Source organism: Ictidomys tridecemlineatus, chromosome 5 (genome assembly GCF_052094955.1).
Source record: "Ictidomys tridecemlineatus isolate mIctTri1 chromosome 5, mIctTri1.hap1, whole genome shotgun sequence".
Lineage (NCBI taxonomy): Eukaryota > Metazoa > Chordata > Mammalia > Rodentia > Sciuridae > Ictidomys > Ictidomys tridecemlineatus.
The window spans coordinates 19,336,086-19,360,216 of NC_135481.1; the positions used below are offsets into that span (position 1 = coordinate 19,336,086).

The following is a 24,131-nucleotide window of genomic DNA, read 5'->3' on the forward strand; positions in this document are numbered from 1 at the left end:
AAAGAAAAACCAAAAGAAACTAAATCTTACATGCAGCATTTGTTACTTGCAGGCAGAGTAGAATTCTCCTGCAGAATTGCTGAGCGGGATACTCCATTGAAACCACCCTGAAGTTCCAAGTGTAGGTGGTCCAAAAGGTAGCGCATGAATTCATGGGCATCCTGTTGCTGATAGCCCCTTGAAGCAAACAGAAACAGTTATGTGGAAGGCTCTGCCTGCCCAGCCAAACACTGGGGGTGAAAGGGTGGAACAGGCAAAGTGCCTGGAAGGACTGAAGCCATATGGTCACAAGAACACCAAGTCTTCATCACCCTTTACCCCACTAGCTCTACATAATACAAAAAATTTCTCTTCCAAACTGAATTTGCTACTTAAAAATAAGCTTAAAAACCACTGAATATTAGAGCTAATTGCATTTGTAATGGTATCCTCAACTGCTTCTCTGCTTTAGAGAGGAGAATACTGAGAGGCAAAAAAAAAAAAAAAAAAAAAAAAAAGGGTCTCCTGGATAGTTGCTGAAGTGTCCTACTATCCCATATAGAGTCTCTCTAGAAAGGCTCAAATGTTAAAGTTTCACATCTTACTCTCATCAGAAAACTAGGCATAAACGACCACTTTAAGAAATAAAGAATTTAGAACTCCTTAGATAGAAAAATACTGATTTTTTAAAATTTGAACAAAATTAAACTATAATTGACCAGAATCTAGGCTGAGATAGCTAAGTCATTCCTTCTCTCTGAAAGAAAGGAAGAAAAACCTTACACAAAGAGTTAAAGATGTCCTTCACATTCTATAGTTGCATCTTAATCTCTAATCCAAAAAGACAAAATACTTTTTTAAAATGCATTGACTCTTATACAATTGTGACATTCTTATATTATATCTTACATATATGCAGCCAGGATGTTACATGGAATTCTTACACTAATACAGATCAGTGGTAAGAAAACACTGAAAGCAGACAGAAAAGTGACACATTTGGAAGGTTTTGGGCTAGTCAGATTAAAAAAAAAAAATCAAGCAATGATATATAAAATACTTTCATAAAACCATAATAGAAAGGACTTCTGTCTACATTTTGCCAGCATAGAAGTTTCCTTGTAATCAATCTAAATCTTCTGATGTGTGGGATTTGTTTGTTTGTTTGTTTTGTTTTCTGACACCAGGGATTGAATCCAGGGACATTTAACCACTGAGCCACATGTCCAACCCTTTTTTGAGACCGGGTCTTGCTAAATTGCTGAGGCTGGCTTTAAACTTGGAATCCTCTTGCCTCAGCCTTTCAAGTCATTGGGATTATAGGCATGTGCCACTAAAAACATTTACAATCCCCCTTTTTTCCCTAAAGATCTTGATTGATTTTATTTTTGCTTCTAGAATTTGGTTATATTTCATTACATAAAACAGAATGTGTTTCCTGTAATTCTATTTTTAAACATTTAAATATATAATTTCCTTGACTTATCTGAAAGCCTTAATAAATATTATCTAGTATGTTAAATTCAATAAACTTCAGTGATCTTGTCAATTATTTCCCAATCATACCATCAAGGCTTCTGAAACTTTCTCTGTAGTCAACTTAGATTTCTCTTGTTCTATAATCATGCTAAAAGAAACACTCTTTACATTCAGGTGTATGTTTATGTTCTGTATTCATATTTCAACCATGTCACTCAAACAATTGCTTGTAAACTAATGAGAAAAAGAATTTATGAAGAGCTAACTGTCTTTTTGACAAGAGAATTAAGACAGAAGGAAATAACAATGGCCCCAATTTTAACAAAAGTTCTGTATCTTCACTTGTTCATAAACTCAGATAAAATTATCCCGTTCCTAATGTCTACATAAAATCTGCAGTAAAGTTGTCATGAGCAATCATTATTAGAGAGCACACTACAAATATAGAAAGCCAAAAAGGTCTTGAAGCATTATTCTGAATGGAGGGTTAAGAAAGAAGAACACTGGTAAAGCACAAGGAATAAATAAGAACACAGGGGCAACTGTCTCTTCACAATAATTTTTGGCACAATAAAGACAAACCAAATTTAGCCAAATCTTAAGGACAAAGAAGTGTTCTGATAAAGAATAATCAAAGAGCTAGGTGTGGTGGTATACACCTGTAATCCCAGTGACTTGGGAGGCAGGAGAATCACAAGTTCAAAGCCAGCCTCAGCAACTTAGCAAGGCCTTACGGACTAGCAAAACCATCTCAAAATAAAAAAGGGGCTGGGGACGTGGCTCAGTGGGTAAGCACCCCTGGATTTGATCCCTGATACCATAGAAAAATGATAATAATTGAAGAAAAGGTTTCTTTGTACTGCTTAAGTATAAAAAGCAAGCATTCCAAATAATGCAACAGATATCACCAGCTAAAGATATGCAATTACTTGTGTGATACAACATGCAAAACTGACATTCCTATGCATTACTGACTATTTGGGGTTTTGGCAGTGTCACTATATAATTTGGAAAATGGCAAAGACCAATAAGGAATAGGATATGCCTCTATAAACTCAAACATTATCATTCTAGAACTCCCTCTAAATTACTTAGGACACATTAGAATTTTAGTTTCTATTCATATTTAAAATGTCTTTAATATTTATACAAAAATTCTAAGTTACTGTTTTGGGAAAAATATCTGCAAAACCAAAATATGTTGATTTATTTCTATCCAATATTTGATATCAATCATGGCTGAGTTGCCTAAAGACAAAAACTCCAGAAAATAAAAATGACAAAAGTGAATTTGTGTTTATACAAAATAATAATTTCTTAGCTAGAAAAATATTGGTTTTTTTTTAATATTTATTTTTTAGTTTTCGGTGGACACAACATCTTTATTTGTATGTGGTGCTGAGGATCGAACCCAGCACTGCGCACATGCCAGGCGAGCGTGCTACCGCTTGAACCACATCCCCAGCCCAAGAAAAACTAATATTGTTTAAATAACATTTTTAAAGTCCTTCTATTTATAAATATTTCAAAAGATTATTAATATACCAATGCAAAGATCTATGTTGTTTATAAATATTTTTTATACTTTCTATAAAAACCAAGAAGAAAAGCTAATCAATAAGAATAATGTCTCAGTTACTTAATTCTCCCATTACTTTTAAAAACATTGGTTGTAACAAGAAATGATTAAAAAATAAATAAATAAAAGTTCTGTGTTAGGAAGTTAAGGCAAATAAATTAGGTTATACATTAAAGTAGAAATAGCATAAGAGTGACATGAAAAGCAAGCAAATACTATCAGGACCTGATATGAATTATTAAGAGACCTTCTCAAAGTATTAACATTAAGCTGAATCCTAAAGAAAGAAGATAGGGAATAACAAGGTAAATACTATAGGCAGAAGCATATGACATACAAAGATATCAAAGCAACAAAACAAAATCATGGAAAGGAAAGCAAAGAATAACAAAGGCTAGCATAAAAGACTACCAAAATTACAAAAGAACATACCCTTTGACCCCGCAATTCCTGAATGTGTATGTATAAGACATTTCATTGTAACACTGTTTAGAATGGCAAAAGATTACAAAAAAAAATCTATACAACCATTGGTAGGGGAGTATTACATAAATTATGACACACGTGTAAAATGGACCAAAGAAGCTATTTACTAACGTGAATCATGTCAAAGTAAAACAAAAAAGAATAACATGATGTCAGTTATGTTTAAAATCAACATAGACAAAATTGTTAATAATATATGTACACAGATTATCAATGAAAAAATGCACAAAAATCTAGTAAATATGACTGTTTCCAGAAGACAGAATGAATGGTAAGGGAAGAGAGTAAATGAAAAAACATTCACTGCATATTCTTTAACCTTTTGAATTTTTAACCATGTATGTCTTACTTTTTTTTTTATTAGCTACACATGACAGTACAATGATCTTGACAGTTCATACATTTGAATCAAATGGGGTATAATTTCTCATTTTTCTGATTGTACAGGTTGCAGAATCATATTAGTCATACAGTCACCTATATACATACAGCAATAATAATGTCTATTTTATTCTGCTGCCCTTCCTATCCCCCCTTCCCCTCCCCTCCCCTCCCATCACTTCTCTCTATCCAATCTAATGTGACACACTTTTTTTCTTTAAAGAAGTAAACTTCATAAGTTTTATGAAAAAGACAAGAATAGGAAGAGAGGGACATACTAGGAAGTCATTAGCGTGCTAAGTGGATATGTACAGTGGAAAAGGTCAGGAAAATTTTTCCTGCTGGCTTTTGGTTTGAGGGTGGGGGAGAAAAATTATCCTTGATTTCTTTATCCAAAGCTGCTGATTACATTTAAGAGCATTTTTATGCTGCATTTATTTAATAAATGAAAGTTGTTCCTCCTACATGAAGTTTATATTTCTCAATCATATTTCATTCCAGGGGATCAAGTTCCTTAGACATTGTTATGTGATAATCAGGAAAAATGAGCTTTCTAAACTTAAAAAAAATGACTTAGGGTTGTAAATAAATGTAATAAAAACATAATTCAAGACTCATTGTGCTTCCACATAGTCATGTTTTAAGAATCTCAAAACACACCTAATAGAAATAAGAGCTATTAGAAGAAAAGCCCACCTTCTTGCCTCATACCTGGGCACACACAAAAGCCTTAACCATGATATAATCCCAATATCTAGACCTAACAAAGAAAATTATTCTTTCATTACATGAAAAAGGAAAATGATATTAATTACTACAGAACTAAAAGAAAGCCCAGCCAAGAAAATAATAGCACCTAATTCTCAGCAATCATTAAGGAATTTTAAGAGTTCATGTATATCAGAAATCACTCCAGAAGCCAGGCGCAATGGCACATGCCTGTACTCTCAGTGACCTCGGAAGGCTGAGGCAAGAGGACTCCAAGTTCAAAGGCAGCCTCAGCAACTTAGTGAGACTGACTCAAAATAAAATAAAAATAAGGGGTGGGGTGTAGACCCACAGTAGAGTGTCCCTGGGTTTAAATCCCCAATCACCCCAGACAATCCATGCTGAATTCCTCAAGCTGGTTTTCTGTTCTAAAAAATTCTTTCCCTATTGTTATGGTTTAGATATGTGGTATCCCCGCCCCCCCCCCAAAAGCTTATGTGTGAGACAATGCAAGAAAGTTTAGAAGTGAAATGATTGGGCTAACCCAATCAATGAATTAATCCCCTAACAGGGTGACTGGTGACTACAGACCGAGTGTCCCTGGAGGAGGTGGGTCATTGGGGGAGGCATGCCTTTGGAACATATTTTGTGAGCTGAACTTAGTCACTCTTTGCTTCTTGAGCATGTCCTGAGATACTTTCCTCCACCACAATCTTCTGCCATCATGTTCTGCCTCACCTCAAGCCCCAAGGTCCCAGCTATCTAGGGACCAAGTTCTCTAAAACCATGAGCCCTCAAATAAGCTTTTCCTCTTTTAATTATTCTTGTCAGGTTTTCGGATCACAGCAATTTGAAAAAGCTGACTAAAACACCTACCAGTAGGAATATCAGAATGTGAAAATTAAGCAGCTAAAAACTAAATCATGTTCACAATTGGGCCATAGAAACTAGAAAGAGCAGAGATGTGGGAAGATTTAGAGGGAAAGTAGAATTATGTTATATAGAAGTACAATAACTTTTCTAAACTTCCAAAGAATGAAGGGCCTAATTGTTTACCCTGGGGACCAAGAACAATATAAAATTAGTTAGTGGGTCTCATGCAAGACATGTGGACAAATTACTATTAATGTGTGTATTATTAACCAACTTCACAAACACCTAGGTTCCAATTCTGTTCATGATATCTAGTGGATGTATAACACTGAAGAAGTTGGTTCTCTTGTTTCGACTTCTATGAGATGGGAGTAACACTTCCCACCTTGCTTTGAATTTTTTTGCTGTTTGTTTTTTAATGAGGATCAGATATAAAATTTTCTGCTTGCCACATTATAAGCATTCAATAAGTGAAAATTATTAACAGAATACAAAGATTAAATCCCTATTCAAGAGTCCAACTAGGTGATGACTGTGTTAGAAATAACCCGACTAGTAGTATCTTAACAATCATTGCTACCTTTCCTAGTTAAGAGTAAGGGAATTCTAAAAATTCTTATAAAATTAGTCTCTCCTAAGAGGAAATTTAAATGGCATGATACATAAGTTCCTTTCAAATCAAGACCAGGATTAAAAGTAGTTATTCAGGTCAGATCCTCAAAACTATACTTTTCAGCAAGGCAACAAATTTCAGTCCTTTGAAGTTGTTAACTTTTAAACATTTCTCTATACTAAAAAAAATAATCTATTAGGCAATAAAGCAAGATATATTTCTATATCTTGTGTGCTGTTTTTAAGCAAAGGAAAAGAAGATATATACTAGGTACCAAAATCATGACTAATAAGAATCAAACTCATTCAGGAGTGGTAAAGGCTGTTGTCCAACACCTGCAGTGCACCACATCTACTATTTATTATCTGAATCCCTACAAGGCCGACTAACCCAGAAGATGTCAGCTATCTCTTCTGACAGCACATGTAGCCAGAGAGGAAGCCCCTATAACACAGTCCCTCTACCACTATGTCAGGATGGGCACTGTAACACTCTGCAGCATAACTCCTAATGGATATGAATAGTATTTTCAGAGCATTAGAACCCATATCAGAAGAGTGAATATAACACCATGGATTTCTACTTTTCTTTTGTATATTTTTAATTGGTGTAACAAGACAGTATATGATGGCAATTACTCTAAGAGTTTCAAAGAACCAAGAAAATTTTGTCCAGTATTTTTCTTAGCATACATGTTATATATAAGGGTTTTATTTTTATAACAAAATACCCTACCCTTTGTTAAAGATCTTTCTAATGTATATTATTTATAATTTAAATAAATAAGTTTGTTTAGTCAAATGTATTCAACTTCCTTTTTTTTTAAAAAAGGTATCATCTAGAATAGTTAAAATATCACTACTTTATCAGAAATTGTTTTAGAAGAAGTGTAAAGACTAATTTTGTTCTAAAATATCCTTCTTTAATACTTACCTAAAATTTGGCATTATCTTCCAAACAACATAAAACAAAGATTCCGGGCTAAATGCAGTTTGGCTGCCTTGCCATAAAGCACAGAGTGTTTTTCTAAACTCTTCTACCAAAGACCTGGAAAAGAGGAAGGAACAATATTAGCATTACTAATAGTAATATTAGCATTACTAATAAGGGGCTACTATTTCAATATAATGTTTAATTGTCTAAAATGTATAAGTGAAAAATAAAAGCTTTAAAAGGGCTTAGTCTTTTCTGAACTACATTTGACCACCAAATAAGAGCACCTCAAAAACCCATAGACATAGCAGTTAATTGCTGACAAAACTAGTTTTTAAGCACATCGTTAACTCTGAGAATACTACAGTACTGCCAAATTTATACATTCTGAATTTTTTTAAATGCACAGAAACAATAAAGCAGTGGAAAATTTATAGCCAAATCCTTTAAGAATGTCCATTTTAAAAACATAAAACAAGCAATAGCATCTCTTTCTCCATCTCCTGCATTTTTTTTCTTTTCCCTCCTTCCTTCTTACTTTAGTACTAGGGACTGAACCCAACTGAGCTACATCCCCAATTCTTTTTGTTTCTTATTTTGAGACAAGGCCTTTCTAAGTTGCTGAGACTGGCCTGATTCTCCAGCCTCAGCCTCCCAGGTCACTGGGATTACAAGCATGTGTCACTGCCCTGCATTTTTCCTTCTTGCCCATCACTAGGAGCTCTTCTTAGATGTTAACCTGTGAACATTTGCTCTCTTCTGCCTCAGAATTCATGTGGTCACAAAGTTTTTAATGCTCAAAACTGTACCCAGACAATCAAATCCAAATTTAAAAGTCAAATTCTTCCATGGCCATTTTTATTCAGGTATCTCTGGTTTCCAATATGAATTTTCTACTGGAGGTCCTCTTGTTACTTCAAATTCAATGTGATTTAAACAGCTCAAGTACCTACTATTCTCTTTACTCTCCCTACTGTCACCCAGTATCCATTTTGTTCTACTCTCATAAGAATAGGACTATCATTTTTGCTGAGTGTACGAATTGCCAGAATAAAGAACTGTGAGTGTACACAACTTTAGGGAAATTTTCTTAAAGAGAAAGAGTAGTTCTTATTGATCCATTTCCTCTTTCCTCAAGCTGGAATGAAGATGTAATGGCGGATAAGAGTCTCACCTTAATGATTGCTCCAACAGAAACCAGAGGAACTTGATGACTTTGTGAAACAACCCTAGGCAAATAACCTCTGACTCTTACATGAGAAAATAAACCATGGATGTTTAAGTCACTGTTAATTTTTATTTTCCATGCATGTAGCTATAACTACATATTCAACTTCAACTTCTCTGTCAATATAACAACCACACCCTTGGATACTCAATTAATGCATATATCAGAGAACCTTGATACCTTCCTTCTCAACCCCTATAATCCAGGTCCCTGGGATACAAATTGTATATTTGACTTCCTAGGACCTGAACCTCTTCCTGCATTTGGGAAATTTGCCACTGTAAGCATCTTAGTGGGAGTCAGAGCCTGCCGCCTACCAGAAGCTGAAAAGTCCAGATTCTGGCTTTCTCAGCCTCCCTCACAATCAGAACACATATGTGGCCTGAGTTCTCAACATCTGAAGCACGGTAAGTGACAAAAAGAATCAAGGACAGCACCAAACCCTCTCTGTCAGTGGTAGCAGCAAAGATCATCACCCAGAGTCCAGGGACAGCAGTTAAGGGGCCTTTACCAGCACCCATCTCCATTAGGAACTGTGACATCAGGCTGTGCAGGAAGGCAGCAGTGTCCTTACAGGACAGTTCTATCCCCTCCTACCCAATTGAAGCCTGCTTGAATGCAAGCACTTTCCACCTCGTCCTTCATACTGCTATAAAATAAAACTCCCTTCCAACACCACTCATGTGACATTATTCCATTCCTGCTCTGATGCCTGGTTTCCCCATCCTGGGGATCTACCCATATTGCCCATTTTTCTAACATGTTCTATCCTACTCTTCCTCAGACACTGTCAGATTATAAAATGATGTTTCAAAATGAGTAGCAATGGAAGTGTGTGGATTTGAGATAGGCAGACAGGGAAAACATTAATTATATACAGATTACAAGTCACTGCTCTATTTCAGAAAAGACATGAAAAATCATGATTATATAGCAGATCTTCTGAACCCTAAATAGGAAAAGGCTATAATGAATTTAAGTTTGGTCCTTAATATCTGTTTTTCCCCTCTTCATATCAATTAGAAATTGTATTGCCCTACAATTAATCTGTTGGCTACAAATTAATTTTATTAGCCAAGACAGGTTTACTGAACACTATCAGACAAGTCAAGTCACATAAACTAAAGATATTCATGTTAGTCTACACCTAGAACTCTATCTAGATGTCAATTCTAGAATGCCCAAATTAGCAAAGACTCAACAAGTAGAATGCTAAATTTATCCTTCCTGTTATAGTAAACAGAAAGAAAAGAATTTCAACAATTATTAAGATTGCCAGCTAGATACTTAAAATACAATTTTCCCTACAGTTTTTATAACATGCCTATAAACTCAAATAATACAATAAAAATCACTAGTGAGAGTCATGTGTTTTGCAGCTCAAAGCCAGAAAGGACATATTCTGATAACTCACACATTGTTATCCCCTTGGCTCCTGGTGTGATATGTTCGCCTTCCTGCTGTTTTCCCATTCCTTAACTCCACAGCGGGCAGTTCTTTGAAATAACAGCAAAACTGCTCAATGTTACTATTTTAAAAGAAAGGGAAGAAAATGATTTTTTTTTAAAAAAAGAACAGAACAGAATTTAATATAACTGTAAAGAAAGTTCTATGAAATCTAGCTATGGATTTTGAAAGTGTAATCTTTCAATTAATTGTCACATTTTAAGTTGTATTAAATACGAACTCTTGTATTGAATTGCTTCATTATAGTTCTTCATGCACTAAACAGTATGGATAACTTTGTAGAAATGAACAAAGAACTTAAAATCTCTTCAAAAATATCTCCAATTTTCCTTACATCTATTGATTGACACCATTACTCTCTTTAGGGTGCTTGTTTCTAGGTATTTGATAATTTCCTTAAATAAAAACAAACCATATTATCTATATAACATTATACAGAATCATAAGAATGTACCTTTAAGGAAAGATCAAATATGGTTCTTCTCCTTATTAGAAATTTGATTTGGGAAGATAATTTACTCTAGCATGTGATACATCTAACACTATACAATTCTCAAAATATTCTGCTGATGTCAGACTTGTTGGCTGTTTCATTTTTATTATTTCTCTTACATTTTGAAGATCTTCTAAATGTGTAATCTTATTACCATGCTGGAAACTTAACTAATGACTAAAATAAACTCTCTGAATAAGGGAACTGCAAACTGGTCCAAAGGCCAAACGTAGCACTTGGTCAGGGAGTTTTTACATTTTTACAGTAAGTTTTACATGAGGAGGAGGAGGAGGGGGGAGGAGGGGGAGGGGAAGAGGAGGGGGAGGGAGGGGGAGAAGAACATGAACTAAGGACTAAATTATTTATTATTTATTATTTTTATTTATTATTATTATTATTTATTATTATTATTATTATTATTATTTATTATCCTGCCATTCACAGAAAAAGTGTGCTGATCCCTTCTGTAGTCTATTCAGGGAAAAATGAGAAATAAACAATAACAGCTAACAGCTATTTGCTACCAAGTGCTGCTGTAAGACTTCTGACAATTATTTAATCTTCTCACTATCCTATGAGGTAGGAACAATTATTCCCAATGTTACCGATGAGAAAACTAAGGCAAAGTCAGTTGAGTAACTTTCCCAAGCCATGAGACTAGAGTTAGAAGCACAGCCTTTGCTCTTAAAACTTTCATGCGAGATACTTAAGCTCTGACTATAATGTTACCTGAGTGACTGAAGGATGGCATTCATGAAACATGTGTTGCCCAAATTCCGAAGGCCTGTCGCACAAATGGTAGTGGTACTTCCCTATAAAATGGAAAAGAAGAGTCCATTAATAATGCCAAGGGAAGGCAAATTGTTTCAAATATCAAAGTTAAGCAAAAGCCTCACCTTGAAACTCTAGTATCAGGATAGTCTGAAAGTAGACCTTTTCTGTCCCAAGAATATGTCAAACATATGCTCAATTTAGTCTCTATGTGTATAAATATTTTTTGAAGGCTATTCTGATCCTGGGGTTGTTCTAAATGAGAACAATGCTGTCAATAGATCTTTATTTTATTTATTTACACGTGGTGCTGAGAATTTAACTCAGTGCCTCACATTTGGTAGGCAAGCACTCTACCACTAAGCCACAACCCCAGCCCCTAAATGAGAGTATCTTATTGGAAGATTATAAGAAAATAAACATTAGTATGTAAAATGGAGTACACAATGCAAAAATAAACAGGAAAATAAAATTTAAGATTCATACCTATATAAGATTCTATTAAATATAATGGAATCTGAAAAAAATTATATAAGCCCCAAGTATTTCTGTTCCCAAACTTATAACTTGAAGCCATGCATAAATGACCAATGTATGTTTTCTTAGCAATGAACCCTAAAAAATAACTTTTCTTAAAAAGACTTGAGGCTTGCTTTTCTGATTAGTTTTACAATGCACTATGTCTGAATACTATACTTAGGAGGTAGACCTACCAATTCAATTCAAAACATTTCTGCCCATTAATTCAAATGGTTACAAGAGTACTCTCGCTGTTTGTTTCAAAAAATAAAGGCTATGGCCGAGGGTGATGGCACACACCTGTAATCACAGCAGCAAGGGAGGCTGAGGCAGAATTCAAAGCCAACCTCAACAAAAGTGAAGTGCTAAGCAACTCAGTGAGACCTTGTCTCTAAATAAAATACAATAGGACTGGGGATGTGGCTTGGTGATTGAATGCCCTTGAGTTTAACCCCCAGTACTCCCCCCCCCCCAACCTCTGGCAAAAAAATTGAGACTGTGGACGTGTCCAAACACAGCTACCATGACATCAAAGGGTAGCTATGGGGCAAAAATACTGGTTCATTTAAAAACAATTTAGTGATCTTTAAATTTTTGTTTTGGTACTGGGGATTGAACCTAGGGGTGCTTAATCATTGAGTCACATCCCCGGCCCTTTCTAAATATTTTATTTAGAGTCACAGCCTCACTAAGTTGCTTAGAGACTAACTTTTGAACTTAAAATCCTCCTGCCTCAGCCTCACAAGCTGCTGGGATTACCGTGTGTGCCACCATACCCAGTTTGACCTTTAAATTTAGCTCATCTATTAATTGCTTATGGCTTGTACAGCATTAAACAGATGATTACCAGAATGTTTTCTTTTTCCTTTTTCTTTTTTTTTTTTTAATGGTACTGGGGATTGAACCCAGGGACACTTTACCACTGAAATACATCCCAACTTTTTTATTTTGAGACAGGGTCTCACTAAATTGTGAAGGCTGGCTTCAGTCTTGCAATCCTCCTGCCTCAGCCTACCCAGTAACTGGGATTATAGGTTTATGCCACTCAGCCCAGTTGCATATTCTTCTATGGTAAAATTATTTTAAAGACGTCCTAAGGAATAAAATTTGCAAAAGTTCAGTCCCATAGAATATGCACTAGTGATGTTTACCCTAAGGAAGCAAGGATCTTTAAGATTCCATAGAAATGGAATAATAAAAACACAAGCAGGCATTAAGAGCAACCTGCTTTCAACAGCAGAGGACCACAGTAAGGCACTGACAGATGGGGGACTCACTGGAGTCACATCAAGAATGATTAATACAAGTAGCAAATATTTTATAAAATACTCCAAATCTAAGGCACAGATTAATAAAAGTCCTTAACTAACAACATTAAATGTTAGAGTTATAACAGTGACTAGATTTCAACTACCTCTTGTATTTGAATAAGTTTTAATTACTTACATTTACTTTTAATAACTTGCTGTTTAGAGATGAGTTTTCCAAAAGTTTTCTTTTCCTATGCCTGTCAGCTGTGAAAGCTGAGCTATTAAAACACAAACAAACAGTCAAAAAGACATTAATATATACATGCTACACAACAGGCTAAAGAATAAACTCAAGATGCCCTCTGCATCTAGGGCATGAAACCCTGCCTGACTGCTTAGTCATGCCATCAAGTGACCAGTCAGGCCCACAAGTATTTGAAATTAACTGAAGCGTTCAACTTCCCTGGAAATTCCCACTGCTCCTCCAAAGCTGAGAAAGGGCTGGATGCTGATCCCAGCAAAGCCAGCCAGCTAAATGTAGTTTGTGAGACATGTCATCCCAATTTCCACTCTACCTAATCATTTGTGAAGCTTCAAAAATGAGAAGACCCATTCCTTACAATAAAAGGGAAAACCTGACATCAGTATTCTGAATTTAACAGTGAGTCTAAAATAATATGATATTTCTTTCTTAATTTGGATAAAAGTATGTTTCACTCATATGCCTTGATAGATTATGATATCAGTGTGAGGAATGATATATGATAACTTAATTTGATTCACCTATGCTGTAAAAAAATTCTAATTAGATTAGAAAATAAAATTATTTCTCATCAAAATTTTTCTGCTTAAATTTTATCAGAAAGTTGTTCTTCAAAATGTCACTTTAAAGTTATTGGCTATCAGGAGAACTAATCTGAAGGAAGTAAAAATTATAGTTAAACACAGACTTTTAAGACTGCCAATTCTCTTCTACCTTCTAAAAGTACCCAGCTAATCCAAAGTAAATATATAATTATTTTTCTTTCCAGAATTAAAGTTAACCTAAGTTTAAAATTCAGTTTCAAGGTAGCTTTTCAAATGCTCCATAGCCACATGTGGCAAGTGGCTACTATATTAGAAAGGGAAGATCACAGAATGCTTACATAATTGCAGAAAGTTCTACGGGACAGCGAGGCCCCAGAAGATGTACAGGATAAACACAAATGTGATCAGTTTTTAGATTCCACTATAAATTAAAGCCTATGTTTGTAAAACATAAAAATAAATTTAGGTGATGTTTCTCAACATAGGAAAAGAATTGCAAAGTAGATTTCTCAGTGGGGCCAAGTAGAAGTATGCACAAGATGGCTGTGACATCTTTTACCTGATGAAGTAATAAATAGAAACAAAGTATTTTCTAATTGTATGAACACACATACAGTTATGGAAGGCCCTACTTTCCCTCTGACTTAATTCTGACTTACTTTGGACTGAGGTGGCAGTCTTGTCTTAGAGAAAACTAAGTAGCAGAGAAAATATTCTGGTAGCTACCCACTTTTACACCAAGCATGTAAGATCTTTACAATGACATTATCATCCCAAGAGTGACTAATTACTTCAGTAATCTCCTACTTCATAATTTATTGTGAGCAACTTTAGACAAAATTAAATATTTGGATTAGTGATCTGTACCTGTGTTTCTAATCCTACATAGGCTCATGATGCTTAGTTTAGATTAAAGGGGTAAAAAAAAAATCAATTTGAGAAAGAACGGAGCAAAAGATGACAAGCTAAAAGTATTTAAACCCAAAGTGATTGAATTATTTTAGAATCTTTCTTATAAGCTTTATGTTCTATTTAAGGCAATAAGACATGATTAAAGACTTTGGTCAACAAATACTATATAGTGTTGCACTGAAAGAAGTTAGGTTATTTCTCTTTCAGTATATATTCTGAAATATTCTACTGGATCTACATTTAAGTTTGTCAAGGGATCCCTGCTTTGGCATATTTTCACAATGTCTTCTATACACCAACTGCCAAAATAAATCAGATGGCACCTGATGATTTGGGTGATTTATACAGATTTCACTTGAGTCAGCAGTCATTCCAGGCCATGCTTCTATCCACTGTAGCTTCAAAGGCATTGCTATTTGGGCTTTTATTTATCACTTCAATTTCGGGTCCAGCAAGCTTTATCTGAATAGGCATTCAGCTATAGTAAGAAAAGTCTCTTCACATAAATTCTTCAATTTCTTTATGATCACAAAGCATGTACAATTCTTTGTAATTTCAAATATGCATTACCCCTAACAAAAAAGTATAAGATGAAACTAGAATCCTGTGCTATTGTACAGATGCAATGATACTTAAATCTAATTTCTCTTAATGCATAAATGTTGGTCTAAGATCTCATAATACATTTGATAGATTTTCTAATACTAAAGGTAACTCTATAATGATCTAGTCTAAGATCTCATAATACATTTGACAGATTTTCTAATACTAAAGGTAACTCTATTATGATCTTATATTGTTTTCTGTCCTCTCCCCCAAACTCTCTTTGCAAAAAAATTGAGTACCTTACAAATTGGTGAGCAATAACAACAACAACAACAAAATAGGTTCCTGGGCCCTTAGACATGGCTTATCTAAACAGTAAATGAAATGTGGGCAAAGTTTCAGATATCCAAACCCAAAGCATAGTTTACCAATATTGTATTTACAATAAAAAACATGATGAAGTTATAGAACTCACAAAAATTCCACTCAAAGTGCTAAAGGACCCCTTAACACCCTTCTCTTTTCCAAGACCTAATACTTACTTTTCCAAGTTCTGTAAGTGTTCTCTGACTTTCTGTACCAGTCCCAGCTTGGTGTCATTAACCACAAAATCATCACAGCGATAACTGCAAGGAAAATATTAATCAGTGTGTATATAAAGAGCTTGAGGAAACCACAGTAATGAAATCACTAAAAGGTCTGGCTGTTGCCAAGATGATCACATGGCTCTGTAGGCAGTTACTGTTGGTGGTAAGTTTAAAGAGGATCTGGAATACACAATGGAATGTTTTTAAGAGTCTTTTTAAAAAGCCACGTAGGCAATGAACACTAGCTTCTTTTTACATTTTTATTTAAAAGCTCTTCAATTCCTCCTTTGGAAATGAAATGAGCTGTGGACATGTGTTACATTCTTTTTAGTGGTACATAATACAAGGAAAAGGAAATAAAAGCACCCATTCATGTAGCCTTAAGCCTAAAGCTTTAAGGTAACACTTTCCAACACAAATTAATGGGAAATTTGGGGGAGGAGAGATACAAGTGAAAAGCAGGAAAAAGGTAATTTAACTTGTAGGGTTATATAGAAAAAGTAAAAGATGGATATCTTAAACATAATTAAAATAAATAGAATTCAGATGAGTTAGGAAGAAAGAATCTTTCATTCTGAGGCATTAGGAAATTGCTAAGTGCTCTGTAAAAAAATGTTTGGGGTGTTTTAAAAAATCAACACAGTATTTTAGCAAGTCAATAAGCAAATAATATAAGGACTCACATACAATTAACTGCATTATTTTATTTTTTGCTGGAATAGGCCAATTTTAACAAAAACAACTTATAGGCTGGCAGTAAGATATTCTTTTAAATGTGCAGTTTTGTACAAAGGCACTTTTTTAACTACTAAAGAATAATGAAAATAACACTACTATTCTGAGCAAACAAAACCTTGAAAGCATAGCACTTAGTAAAAATAATGTTATCTCTAACCAAATCCAAGAAAACATCTCAAATATCTGAAACCAATCTATAAAAAATTTTAAAAATAAAAAAGAGAGAATAGGTGGGAAGTAATGATTCTAAAAATTTAGATACAAAACCATGGCTTGTGACTTTCATTCAGAGAAGTGAAATTTTTAAGTGAATGCTTTTGAAAACTTAAACTAAAATGTTACCTTTGTCATTATCTAACATGCACCCTCATTAACTGACCACGCATGCTGTCAATCAAGATTTCTCTAACACATTCTCAAGTTCCCAGGGTCAATTTCCAACATTTCCACATATAGCAAAAGCAACCTTTTATATCCTGGACCATCTCTCTTTGATCAAAGTACCTCTGGAAGGGGAACAAATTTTTCACTGATTTTATGACAAATACATAAAGGTATCAAATTAATGAAAAGGTTTAATTCATAAAGGTATCACATTAATGATAAGGTTTAATTCTTTGCTCCTCTGAGCATAAATGAGGGTAAGGACTACTTTATGAATCTGGGCTTAAGGTACTCCTTACTTTAATGAACCTTATGTATTCACTGCAGAATGAAACTGCATTGTTATTCTACTTTAATTCCTGTTTACATTTTCATTTTTTGTTTCCATAAATGTATGCATGTAGTTTAGATAAAACAATATTCAGTGTTCAAAACAAATTCACTCCAAATGCTAGTGTTCATCTGGAAAATGAAGTCTAAGTACAAAATCAGATAACTTTTCTGTATTAACAGGGTGCTATTCTACATAAATGAAAAACAAACCCCTAACTCCTACAAAACAGTGGTTGCTTAGTTTAAAGAAACATTGTTTAAAATTATTTCATAAAAAAGTATTTTGGTGGGATGATAGGAATTCAGCCTAGAATATAAAATTACATTTGTTGAAGTAGCATTTTCACATACTAAAATATTAGAGCTCTTTATGACCTGGCTCTGTTCTTAACTAATGAGACTCAAATGGGTCAAGCTACTTCATCTCTCTAGATGAACTGGTCATTTTTCATCACTTAAGTGAGTAGGCTGCTCTGGACTACAGAGTTGCCCTAATGCAGCTAGTGCCAACTGAGTAAAATAAATTGATTTTTAAAGATTTTAAAATTTTTACTTAATAACTGAAACAGCATTAACCTTTATGAAACATAACTGTATTTTATGACAGAACTATATTTTGCTTTCATTATTACTTTGTGCAAAATGTATGGCAGTGGACATCATGTGCATGAGACATTTCCAGCATTATACAAGAGCACAGCATGAATCTAGTTGTGTCAACAAAATGATTCTGTTCATATGGTTTTTCTACGTAACAATGTAATGTTATTTCAATATTTTATGCAGACTACATGAGTGTGTAGTAACATCTATAAATCATAATTGGTAATTAAATTGAAGTACTTGATTTTTTTTCTAGCTCAAAAATTAAGAATGGAAGCTGGGCACAGTGGCATTCACCTGTAAGCCCAGATCTCAGGAGACTGAGGCATGAGGATCCAAGTTCAAGGCTATTCTGGGCAACTTAGTGAGACCCTGTCTCAAAACAAAAATCAGAAAAAACTAGGGACATAGCTAAGCAGTACAGCACCGCTGGATTTAATCCCCAGTACTGCAAAAAGAAAAAAAAATTTAAATTTTCAAATGAAGGCATACATACCACTAGGACAAAATCAAGTGGAGATGAAGCGGGGGAGGGGGGAGGCATGTTGCAGATTTAACTACAATGGCAGTTGCAATTTGCACTTAAAAAAAAAAAACATTAAAAAACTTTATAGGGGGCTGGGGATGTGGCTCAAGCAGTAGCGCGCTCGCCTGGCATGCATGCAGCCTGAGTTTGATCCTCAGCACCACATACAAACAAAGATGTTGTGTCCGCCGATAACTAAAAAATAAATATTAAAATTCTCTCTCTCTCTCTCTCTCTCTCTCTCTCTCTCTCTCTCTTAAAAAAAAACTTTAAAGGAAGTTTTAAGATTATAAAATAAGACATTATTAAGAGGAAATTGCAAATGCATTTAATGTAATATAAAATTGCCTCTCAAAAAGTAATTGAGGAAATTAGTCACAATTAAATGAGAAATTAGATGTGTAACAAAAACATATTAATGATTTCTAAAGGATTTGAACTTGTAACTTTGGTTAACTATAAAAAGGCTTGGAATCTTGCTAAAGAAAAAAACCATTTGTGGATAGATAAACCACTATTTCCATTTAAGAATTATGAGTAAAGATTACAAGGGATATTTCACAAGAAAATATTTTCAATTGAACCATCAAGCAACTGTCAGTGAGTAAAAGACCTTTCTAGCAATATTAAAAATCAATCAAGTCAACATCTGAAAAATTGCAGGTACTTTTTAAAATTTTTTAACTTTTAAGTGACTTTTTCACAAGACAAGACACACTGCCAAATTAATACTTCAGGTATGTTTTGTCAAAAATGACTTCAAAATTTACAAAGGAATGTCTTTGTCTATTTGCAATCTTAAAAAACAATTTGTCTCATTTGTATTTTTTAACATTTTACATTTGTCACTTTCTATCAAGATACTGTTCAATGAAAATCTGGACTTATGGGAATTATTTATTTTTTTATTTTGTTCCACCATCTGACACATATTACAAGTATCCGTGCTCTGAGGCAGACATCACAGAGGCAGTGATTAAAATTGTTTAGCATATATGATCGAATGCTACAACTCATCACATGTTTATGGAACTGTTAAGATGAACAGAAAAAAATGAATTTAATGCTAAAAGGCATGTTGCAGATTTAACTAAAATGCTTGTGTTAAGGAAGAGTTGTACAAAGACTTAATTACACTTTTTTTTTTTGGTAGTGGGGATTGAACCCAGAGGACCTAACCATTGAGTAACATCTGTAGCCCTTTTTCATTTGTAGACAGGGTCTCACTAATTAGCTTGGGACCTTGCAATTTTGCTGAGGCTGGCCTTGAACTTTCAATCTGCTAGTCTCAACCTTCTAAATCGCTGGGATTACAGGCATGTACCATGATACCTAGCAAGACTTACTATACTCAACTCTAATTCAAAATTTTCTTAAAACAAAAGAAATGCTTGCCAATAGTCAAGATTCAGAGTGAAACCAGGAAAAGATTTTTAGAAATCTAAGTGCAATTTACTTTTTTTTTTTTAACTTATGTCATAATGCATATGAATGAGCTAAAGTTGAAGATCCAAGGAGAAAATAGCTTATTTGTGACCTAGCTTGTGAAAGGTTTAAGAATGTGTTAAAACTGAAACTTTTCATAGTACAAACAATGATTTCACACATTTTTCAACATGAATAAATATGCAGATTTTAATTATAATAGACTACTTTACATAAACTGACTGCAAAACTTCTAAGAAAAATAATACCTTTTTGAATTTCATGTGATAATACATGGAGTTATCACAAAAGTAAATGGATTTTCTTGGGCAGATGTATTGTAATAATATGTTTTTGCTTCCAAATAAAATAAATTGTTGTTCTTATGAGTCACTTTCATCAACAAAGATGCATATATTAGAGAAAAAAATGTTTTGTGCTCCATTTATTATATTTATATTTTAATAATATTTGGAATACCATGAATCCACTTTTAACTTCTTTTTTTACTTGTAGATGGACACAATACCTTTATTTATTTATTTGTGATGCTGAGGATTGAACCCAGTGCCTCACACATGCAAGACAAGTGCTCTACCACTGAGCCACAACCCCAAGCACACCATGAATCCACTTTTTAACTGCAATTTTTATGAATCTAAATACTGATGAAATATTTCTGACAAAATACGTAGCTTCTCAATTGACATGTGCTATAAACCTAAAACAACTTTGGATTTAGAAGATTTCATATGGAAGAATGACAACTATTTCTAATAATTTTTATACTGATTACATGTTTACATGATAATATTTTTGATACAAAGTTAAATATAGTATATACTTAATTCTATGTTTTATTTTAACATGGCTACTAAAAAATTTAAACTGCAGATAAATTGCATTATTTCTGTTATATACACAAGTAAAATGAAAATCTAGGTTAAGACACTACCTGCTTTAAGATTCTATGCTACTACCCAATATCATAAAGGGACACCCTAATGTAATTTCATTTAACTATAAGAACTAAATTTTATTTTGTCTAGATTTGTTTTCACAGGCTTAAAACACTTTAAAGTTTTTACAACTATCTTTGTTTCTCAAGAATTTTAAGCAGTATTTTAGTTACTAAGAGGGATACTTATTATAGGATGCAACTTCTCTGTTGTCTGAATTCACTATGCTATTCAAGTGATTATTTATTATTTAAGAAAAACACCTGCTTCCATGGGTCAAAACTTCTAAGAATATCTTTTATGAGGTGGAAAATCCATAAATATTAGTTTCCTTCTTTTGTGTGACCAAAAACCTCACAGCACACTCCCCCTCTCTACTTGCCACATTCCTGTTTTGATTTCTTCTTCCTCCCAGGCCCAAAACAAAAAGAAAAAAGAAGTGGTAAAGGTGAGAAGTAAGTGAAAATTTAAATGTTGCTTGGTTATTATTAAACTAAATTAATCTCATGTAAAATTAACCTATACATGAGATTTTTGCTTTCTAACTGGAAACTATCCCACTAATATTGGTGTTGCAAAGTCCCCAGGCAACACTAAGGCAGGAATAATGAAAATTCAAAGCCAGCCTCAACAACTTAGTAAGGCTCTATTAAAAAGATGCCGGGGATGTAGCTCAGTGGCCCTGGGTTCAATCCCTGGTACAAAAAAAACAAAAACAAAAACAAAAACAAAAACAAAAAAAAACCCTGGCAAGCAAGCACTTGAGTAAATAAGTTCTAAAAATTGCTTCCTGGTTTTACTACATTTGCATTAAAGCTGTTTGGTCAGAATTATGCTTATCTCTAATACTTGGAAAAAAAATTTACTCACTCTTAATTTTCTCTTCAAGTTATGTTCAAAAAAAGTATGTAACTTGGGCTGAGGTTGTGGCTTGCCTCGCACATGTGTGGCACTGGGTTTGATCCTCAGCACCACATAAAAATAAATAAACAAAATAAAGATATTGTGTCCATGTATAACTAAAAAAAATTTTTTTAAAGTACATATTTACAGGCTGTGTTTCAAAAGTTTGTGCACTGGTCCTAACTTGGTATAAATTTCTCATTTTAAAATAAGTTATAAAATATGGTTAAATACCCTAGGTGAAAATATATGTTTCACAAACTACAGTTGAAATGGTGTTGTAAAAAGCTCTACTTTTTGTTTTTGTTTTAATACTAGGAATTGAACCCAAGGGTGCTCTACTACTGAGCTGTATCACAGCTCTTTTAAGACAGGGTCTCATTAAGTTGCCAAGGCTGGCCTGGAACAGAATCATCCTGCCTCAGCCTCCCAAGTAACCAGGATTACAGGTGATACTCTGCTCTTCCCTGCTTCTTAATAACTGGCACTAAGTTGTGACAGGAGAAAGCCAGGTAGGATTCAGGTAACTTGATTAGTCTTTGCCAGGAGAAGAAGCCTGAGGTTCAGCATCTCTTAATTTACATAGGACTTCACATGGGAAATAAGTCGGGGATTACCTATGTCATTCAACCAACTGTTAGGCTATTAAATTTGTACTTCGTATCTAGTGACTTTAGGTTACTCTCTAAGTAAAGATGAGCTCTACTACTAATAGACTACTTGTCAGAAAAGGGGAAAGGTTCATTTCTACATTTAATTTAAAAAATTAAGAAAAATCAAGTAAATTGAACACTAAAAGTAAAAAATAAGCATGTGCCCTCTCCCTTGTCCACTGCTGCTGCCTCCTTCTGCCGCTGCAAGAGCTGTTTGGGTGCTCATTAGGTGCCGACCTGGTATCTCTTTCTTGAAGCAGCAGCTGAGGAGACTCCAGCACTTGCCATAGCCAAAAAAAAAAACCCCAAGGAAGGAGTCAAGACTAAGAACAAGGATCAGATTAACTTGAAGGTGGCAGGCAGAATGGTTTCACGGTGCAGTTTAACATTAAGAGGCATACACTTAGTAAACTTATAAAAGCCTATTGTGAATGACAGGGTTTGTAGATGAGACAGATCAGATTTAATTTTCCAGGCAGCCAATTAATGAAACAGACACACCTGCACAGTTGAAAATGGATGATAAAGATACAATTGATGTGTTCCAGCAGCAGGCAGGAGGTGTCAACTAAAAATGGAACCTGCTACTTTACTCCAGAACTCTGTTACAGACCAAGACTACATTCTCAATTAGAAAACTGCAATTTGTTTTCACTACATCCTGAATAGTACTGTACAGTTTTCTCTTTCCCCTTCCCCATTCCTTTATTGTACATAAAATACCTGGTATTATGTGCACAAGCATATTGCATTTTTTTAAAACTAAATGGCCAATGATATGTTTTGATTGACATCAAATGGAGATGGGATGGGGAAAAATACTGGTTCTGTGAAAATATCCCCTTTCTTCAATAGTGGCATGTTCATTCAGCTCTTATCTTTATATTCCAGTAAGTTATTTTGCTCTGTTTTAACAAAAAACAAAACAAAACTAACCTAAATGACATAAAAATCCTTGCATACCTTGTTCAACTGGAAAATTTTAATATTTTTTATTTATCATTGTAAAACAAAGAACAATTTTATAACTTTTGTATATAGCTGTTACATGTAGGGCAACCTGTCCTTAAGTAGAGGTAAATTACTCTTAAAAAAAAAAACAAACCAAGATTCCCAGATAGTTTTCCCTTCAAATCAAGCATCTTGTTGTTTAAATAAACTTCTTGTTAAAAAAAATGGCAAAAGGTTTATCCAATCTGAAGAGGGGGGTAAAAAAGAAGAAAAAAAAAAAAAAAAGGCTGGCCCAATGGTGCACACCTGTAATCCTAGCGGTTTAGGATGCTGTGGCAGAAGGATTGCAAGTTCAAAGCCAGCCTCAGCAAAAAGCGAGGTGCTAAGCAACTCAGCAAGACCCTGTCTCTAAATAAAATATAAAATAGGGCTGGGATGTGGCTCAGTGGTCCAGTGCCCCTGAGTTCATTCCCCAGTACCCCCACCCAAAACAAAAAGAAAAATTAATATTTAGAAATAATAAACAACATATTAGAGATGTCAGATTAGGTAATAAAGTATAAAAAGGGAAAGTAAAGAGAGAATTTAGTATGGTTCTTTGCTTCCAACACCTGTGAAAGCAACACTATCATCTATGGCTAAGTAAAGATTAGTCTCAAATCCAAATTCCTTGAGCCAAATATTATCTTAAAATAGTTTTACATTTCTTTCAGTCAATAGTTAATAAATGTATAATGTATAATATGATATTACATGCATACTGCTGTTAAGAACATAATGAATACAAATGATTTTATTATCATGTAGTCAACATATAACAAATGGCAGGTAAATTTTCATGTCAAATACAAGTTGTAATTATAATTAGGGAGGTAGAAAATGGATAAAATCACATCTTATTTCAAATATTGTTTGCTCTGATAAACAGCAAAAATGAAAGTTAATTTTTTCATTATGTTTCTTTATGCTTTGATTTGCTTTAATGTTATTAGTGAGTTCAGAGTAGGAAAGTGTTTCAATATGCTCTTGTTCACAGTGTTTACAT

General features: G+C 34.1%; 1 protein-coding gene and 1 pseudogene across 5 annotated transcripts in view; one reads left to right on the forward strand and one right to left on the reverse strand.

Moving 5' to 3' along the window:
* Nucleotides 1-24,131, reverse strand: part of Usp3 (ubiquitin specific peptidase 3) — a 92,472-nt gene that overhangs the window by 22,647 nt on the left and 45,694 nt on the right. For all 5 annotated transcript variants that reach the window (XM_078049500.1, XM_005316666.5, XM_013359382.4 and 2 more), the window contains 6 exons: nucleotides 15,567-15,650; nucleotides 12,956-13,037; nucleotides 10,949-11,031; nucleotides 9,674-9,787; nucleotides 7,032-7,145; nucleotides 31-177 (listed from right to left, as the gene is read on the reverse strand). In XM_078049500.1, the coding sequence (XP_077905626.1) occupies nucleotides 31-177; nucleotides 7,032-7,145; nucleotides 9,674-9,787; nucleotides 10,949-11,031; nucleotides 12,956-13,037; nucleotides 15,567-15,650 (624 nt within the window). The remainder of the gene's footprint in view (nucleotides 1-30; nucleotides 178-7,031; nucleotides 7,146-9,673; nucleotides 9,788-10,948; nucleotides 11,032-12,955; nucleotides 13,038-15,566; nucleotides 15,651-24,131) is intronic.
* On the forward strand, nucleotides 15,739-22,830 carry LOC120886778 (small ubiquitin-related modifier 2 pseudogene; annotated as a pseudogene).